Raw genomic sequence first — 6,940 nt, 5'->3', positions numbered from 1 at the left:
ATTACTTGGATTTGCGTGTCTAGATCACTAAAGACCCATCGAAGTCGCTTTGACCGCATTGGCCACCTATGACGGTTCTTGATGCCCCCGGGGAACTTTCCAAGTCTCTAAGTTAATGTCATACCTATTTCTCAGCTAATTATTTACCGATTTTTCCAAACTTGGTCTCAAATGAAAGTTACTACGTTCCAATTGAATTTTGAATTGAAAAGTTACATCGCTGCTATTGAATTTCTAATTGAGCCGACATCCGGTTTCAGAATTACAGGGTGATGAGTACGAACACACAGTAAATCCCGATTTCAACGTATTCGGCGATGGATGTAAATTTTTTCCAAAAGGCGAAAATTTTTCCAATATGTGACCACAACTGCTTGGATTTGTAGTTCTAGGTCACTAACAGTCATTCAAAGCCTCTTTGGCCACATTGGCAACCATCGACGGTTCCAAAAGCCGCAACGGAAGTATTCAAAGTCAAAATAACAGTTACATCAATTTCTCAGTGATTACCGGACCGATTTGACCAAACTTAATCCCCAATGAACCCCAAAAACTGTTATTAAATTTTATTTCGATCCGAATTCCGGTTGCGGTGTTACAGGTTGTGGAATGTGGTCACAGAGAAAACTCCCATTCAAACCGATAGCGCTATGAATGCAAAAAGGATTTTTTTCCCTAAAATAGGAGCCAAACATCTTGCATTTGTAGTTCTAGGTTACTGACGGCCCATAGAAATCTTGTTGGCCACATTGACCGCCAAAAACGGTTTTGGAAGTACGCGGAAAGATGGCCATCTTTTAAAATTAAAAAACTCACATCAGTTTCTCGGAGATGGTTGGAGATTTTCACAAACTTTGGTGAAATGTAAGGTATATTACCCCTATAGACTACTATGAAATTTCAGATATATGGTTTCGGAAAGATAGAATGAATCGTCCGGTCATATAATAAGTTTCCATATAAGCCGGAAATTATTCAATCTGTCTTGAAGTGGTTGTTGTAATTTTAGAATACATAGTGGATTTGCGAGCGTTCTAACGTATAATTTCAACTGATAATTGACTGCCTTCTACAGTCTCTCTTTATAGCACCCGCTTAGTGCGGTAATCAAAGTAGAAGAAAAAAACAATGCAAATTGAGATACAATGGTTGTTTACTCGAATCGAGCGAAATAAAGTTTGCTAGGACGACTGAAGGTCAAGCTGATTTTCGTGAACGGCGCTTAGATTTACTTCCGCCGTAACATAAACCGCCCACCAAATTACTGCGAGGAATTTCTGCTCCGTTCCGTCCTGGTACGTACTCATCATCTTCTAATGGGATTCTCCGAATTCTCCTGACATCACGCCGTGAAATACCGTTGGTAGTTTTAACGGCCACTACTCGAATGCGTCCGTCAGGGCCAGGAAAGGTGTCTACGACACGACCTATCGGCCATTGCTTAGCCTTTTCGTTATCGGCAATCAGCAGAACAAACTCACCGACAGTAACATTCGGTGTAGTATGCTGCCATTTTACCATACGTTGAAGCAATAGAACGTACTCATTCTGCCACCGAACTCTGAACTCCTGGGTGACTCGTTGTACATATTGCCACCTGTTCAAAGATCCGATCTGTCGCTCCAGCTGGTTGATCTCTGGAACAGCATTCAAGGTCCGACCGATGAGAAAGTGCGCTGGCGTGAGAGGTTGTGGTTCGTTGGGATCATTCGACAATGGGGTGATAGGACGAGAGTTCATACAAGCTGCTACTTGCGAGAGAACCGTACTTAACTCTTCGAACGTGAAACGAGAATCACCTCCTAGCTTGTTTAGCAAGCTCTTCGCCACCTTCACCCCTGCTTCCCACAGTCCACCGTGGTGGGGAGAACGAGCGGGAATAAATGACCACTCAATGCCTTCGTCCGCAAAATAATCTGCTATTTGGTTCTCATGTTCGATTAAATTAATCTGCTGGTATAACTCACGAAGTTTTCTAGCTGCACCCCGAAGATTAGTGGCGTTGTCAGAGTACATCTTGTTCGGCAGTCCATATCGGCAGCTGAAGCGAGTGAACGCCGCAATGAATGCGGACGTAGTGAGATCCGAAACTGCTTCTAGATGTACCGCTCGAGTTGAGAAGCAGACGAATAGTGCGATATAGCCCTTTGTAGCTACAGCACCTCGCGTTCGACGACTGACAACATTGATTGGCCCAGCGTAATCCACACCGGTGATGGAGAAAGGAGGAACTGGCTTCAGGCGGTCTGCTGGTAGCTGGCCCATCAGCTGATGAATTGGTACTGGCTTCGCTCGTACACACTCGACGCAGGATCGGCAAGTCTTGCGAGCGGCGCTGGTACCGCTAATAATCCAAAAACGCTTTCGTACAGCTGCCAATAGCGATTGGGGGCCGCAATGAAACAGCTGGTTATGCTCGTGGTGGAGAACGAGCGCAGTGAAAATTGAGCGGTGGGGCAGCAAGATCGGATGCTTCGTGTCGTAGCTGAGATCTGACAGCTGTAACCTACCGCCCACCCTGAGGAGATGTGCTTCATCCAGGAACGGTTTCAGCTGTCGAAGTGGACTGGTGTGATGCACCTCATGATGCTTCTCTAGTTGATTGATTTCCTTCGCGAATTGCAACCTCTGAACGTGTTTCACATAGAGTTGCATAGCGTTGTCGATTTCGTATGCTGTTAACGTGGCGGCTCGATACTCGCGATGTCGAAAGCGAATCATCCAGGCAGTAATACGTAAAAGATGTTGGAGTTTAGGGTAATATCTGGCCAGCATCCCGTCGAGAAAGTCGTTTTCGTAAACCACCAGATACGTCACTGCTGCAGAACGCTGTTCCCTTTCTACCTGTCGTTGTTGCTTATCGTCAAGAGCGACCGTGGGCGCGGAATTATCTATGTTTGGACAAGCATTCCAGTAGGGGCCATGCCACCAGAGAGCGCTGTTGATGGTTTGCTCTGGTAGAGTACCCCGAGAGATCAGATCGGCGGGGTTGCTACGGGTGTCGATATGATTCCAGTTTACTGCAGGAAGATGCGTAGTTATTTCTGCCACACGATTTGCGACGAACGTTTTCCACCTTGAAGCACCACCCGCGATCCACGCCAGCGCCACCGTTGAGTCCGAGTACGCACGTATTTCATGAAAGGGTATGGTTAGGGCTTCCTTCACATTCGCTATTAGTCTGGACAGGATCACTGCGGCGCACAGCTCCAACCGAGGTAGTGTTGTTCGTCCATTTCCAATGGGCGCCAATTTAGATTTCGCACACAGCAGATGTGATGATGTGTTGCCGTCGTTGTCTATCGCACGAATGTAGACACACGCACCCATGGCTCGCTCGGATGCATCACTGAAGCCGTGCAGATATAATCGAGAGGCGGCTTGCGTGCCGATCACTCGTCGGGGTACCTGTAAGGAATTAAGATCGGAAAGGCTTTGCACGAATGTCAACCAAACTTGAACTAACTCACCGGGGGGAGCTTCGTCCCAGTCCACCTTCAGTTCCCAGAGCTGTTGCATGACCATTTTCGCTTTGATGACTATTGGCGCCAGAAGCCCTAATGGGTCAAAGATACTGGCGATTTGCGAAAGCATGGTCCGCTTCGTGGGCTGAAAGATCTGATTCGGTATGTTAGAGAACAGGAACTCGTCGCTGCACGGCTGCCAGTAGATGCCGAGGGCCTTGATGGTGCGGGTGTTGTTCAGTTCTATAGTTGTGTTTATTTCCCGATCAGCAGCCGGGATCGCGTTGAGGACTTCTACACTATTTGACGCCCACTTTCGGAGGTGAAAACCACCAGAAGCTAAAATTGTTGAGAGCTGCTGGCGAAGTAGAATGGCTTCCTCCTCTGAATCAGCACCTGTTAAAATGTCGTCCACATATGTGCCCCGTTCTGCCTTTTCCACTGCCTCCGTATACATCAGTCTGTGGGACTCCAACAACTGCTGCACGCATTTTGTGGCCAAATAGGAAGCACTTTTAGTTCCGTAGGTTACAGTATTTAGCCGATATTCCTTCACCGGCTCGTCGCTTGACCATCGCCACAAAATCCGTTGGAAATCACGATCATCTTGGTGCACTTCAATCATTCGATACATTTGCTTGATATCGCCGGTAATCACAATAGTAGGAATTCGAAAGCGTAGAAGAATGTTCACCAGCGAATCTTGCAAGACTGGACCAGCCATGAGAATATCGTTAAGAGATTTTCCGCTTGTAGTTTTCGCAGAAGCATCAAATACAACGCGGCATTTCGTCGTTGAGCTGGCTTCCTTTATCACACAGTGGTGGGGTAAGTAGACGGCCTCTGTGGGATTTGCATGTTCCGAAATAGTCATGTGCCCAAGCTCGAGATACTCGCGGAGGAATGCATGGTACTCTTGCTTGAGGAGTGGATTCCGGTGCAGTTTCCTTTCCATGTGTTCCAGACGTCTAACAGCCATCTGTCTCGAATCGCCAAGTTGACTCGGTGGGTGCAAAAATGGCAAACGAACGGTAAATTTTCCACTGTTATTCCTAACCGTATGCATTGAGAAATGCTCCTCGCAGCGCCTTTCCTCCTCACTGATGTGAATTTTAGGTACAGCATACTCTTCTATTTCCCAAAATTTTCGCAGCTGTTGGCAAAGACCATCATCAGAGGAAGCCAACAAGCACGTCGACACCTTCAAATTCGATAGCGGAGCGCTGTTTCGATAGCGACCGGCTACCACCCACCCTAATTTGGTGTTTTGTAATGTAGGTAGACTATCATCCGTGCTGAGATTGATTTTTCCTGGCTCGAGTAACTGGAAGAAAAGTTCTATACCGAGCAAAACACTAATCTTACCGGGGCGGTTAAAAAGTGGATCAGCTAACTCAATTGAATCAGGTATGGACCATTGGTCAATATCGGCTGGTTTCGCTGGCAATGTTTTAACGATTTCTTCCAACACCATACACGGGACAGCAGTGCGATAATCCGTGCATCGAGATGCTATAACGATTTGCGCACATTTGTCGGCATGTGCAGGCATGGATGAAATTCCCTCCAGATCCATGTCTGCTTCCATTAGATCCAGGCCAAGTTCGTCGCAGAAGCTCTTACTGATGAAACTTACTTGAGATGCGGAATCCAGAACTGCGCGACATGCGTGCGGTCGTCCATATTTGTCCAACACATTAATGGCTACGGTCGCGAGAAGAACATTTGACGCGTCGAGATTAGCAGTGGGATCAAGGGCCGAAATTAGCGACTGGGCGGCCGGACCATTGTTGGCATGTACGGCATACGACGTAAACGGGCTTGGTTGATGATCTGATGGCTCAAATGCGGCATGCAGAAGCGTGTGATGCAGTAGGCCACATTTTCTACAATTTCCCGATCTGCATACTTCTCCAAGGTGCTGCTTCAAGCAATTTTTGCACAGCCTTTGTCTGCTGACTGTTGACAGCCTTTCCTCGGGGCTCATGTGAATGAATTTGCCACATTGATAAAGTGGATGTGGCGATTTTGCACAAACGTTGCATACTGGCGGTGCATTTGTGGTGATGAATGCAGTTGCCCCTCTATACGATGGTTTCACAGGAGGTTTTTGGGCAGCAACGGCTCCATGTTTGGGGGGCTGCGCCGATTGTAATGCAAAACTGCGAGAATCTATGAAGTGGAGGAAACACTGCAGCGTGATGTTCGCTTCTTGCATATCAGCAACTCGTTGGTACCATAGCTGTTTGGTTTCCCGATCCAACTTCTCAATAAGGATAAATAAAAGCCATGTGTCCCGATCCTCTCGTTGCATGGCTTGGAGGGCTCTAACGACTTCGTCTGAGATGTCATGCAGTGAACGTAAGCCATCAGCAGACGATGATGTCAGGGCTGGCTGGCTTAGAAAGCGTTCAATATGCTTATGAGCGATCTCGAGTGGCTTGTCGTAGCGCGATTTAAGTTTTTGTAAGGCGGGACTGTAATTTACATCCTCGATTTTCAAGTGTGAAATTAGGGATGCAGCTTCACCAGAAAGATTTGTTTTCAGGAAGTATAGTTTCTGGCTATCTTTCAGCGATGGGTTTTGATGAACCATGCTGTTGAAAAGATCAATGAATGACTGCCACTCGAGATAGTTACCACTGAACACAGGCAAGGTCATCGGGGGCAGCTTCAGGTCCGACAAGGGAGTGGGAGCGATGGCAGCTTCTGGTGATGCAGCTGTGCTGCTGGTAGCAAGAACCATACGTGTGGACATCATATTTAGAAGCTCGGCTTGCTGCTGGGCAAGTTGCGTGATCACGTCATTCTGGGACGGCGGCCGCTCCTCACGATTACTATCAGCCAATTTTATCACTTTAAGCAATTTTAACAGTCGGTTTTTTAACCGGACATAAGCTTCTTCGAATCTACACTGGCATTCAATGGCCTCTTCGTACGTTTCATCATTCGTACAAGCATCTAGAATTCTTTTATGCACTGAACAATACGCAGCCCAAATGTCATTGAGCGTATCGAGTTCCGATTGCACGTCAATTTCCTCAGCCGCTTCTGGCTGGATTTTCACCACCGTGTCATGTACGCGCTTGAGTCGCGGCTCAAGGGATTTTCGTTCGCGAATTAGTTTCTCCATTGTCGATAAAATTTCAATCACCTTTTGCTCACTGTGCCACCGGTTGGCAGAATCACGAAAGTACGTAACTGAGAAGCGAGCGAACAATTTACCGAAACTGCGAGTCTTTGCAAAATCCTTCGCAATCCGGTTCGAAGGACCATATGGATTTGCGAGCGTTCTAACGTATAATTTCAACTGATAATTGACTGCCTTCTACAGTCTCTCTTTATAGCACCCGCTTAGTGCGGTAATCAAAGTAGAAGAAAAAAACAATGCAAATTGAGATACAATGGTTGTTTACTCGAATCGAGCGAAATAAAGTTTGCTAGGACGACTGAAGGTCAAGCTGATTTTCGTGAAC

At 46.8% G+C, this 6,940-nt stretch overlaps 1 protein-coding gene across 1 annotated transcript; it reads right to left on the bottom strand.

The window, feature by feature from the left end:
* Positions 1 to 1,197: 1,197 nt before the first annotated feature.
* On the bottom strand, positions 1,198 to 6,597 carry LOC131687146 (uncharacterized). Its single transcript, XM_058971197.1, has one exon. It carries the CDS (start codon positions 6,595 to 6,597, stop codon positions 1,198 to 1,200), a length of 5,400 nt encoding a protein of 1,799 aa, XP_058827180.1.
* Between the last annotated feature and the right edge of the window lie 343 nt (positions 6,598 to 6,940).

The sequence above is a fragment of the Topomyia yanbarensis genome, chromosome 3 (assembly GCF_030247195.1).
Source record: "Topomyia yanbarensis strain Yona2022 chromosome 3, ASM3024719v1, whole genome shotgun sequence".
NCBI classification, from domain to species: domain Eukaryota; kingdom Metazoa; phylum Arthropoda; class Insecta; order Diptera; family Culicidae; genus Topomyia; species Topomyia yanbarensis.
Note: the sequence above shows the minus strand (reverse complement) of the source record. Positions and strands in the feature narration are given on the sequence as shown.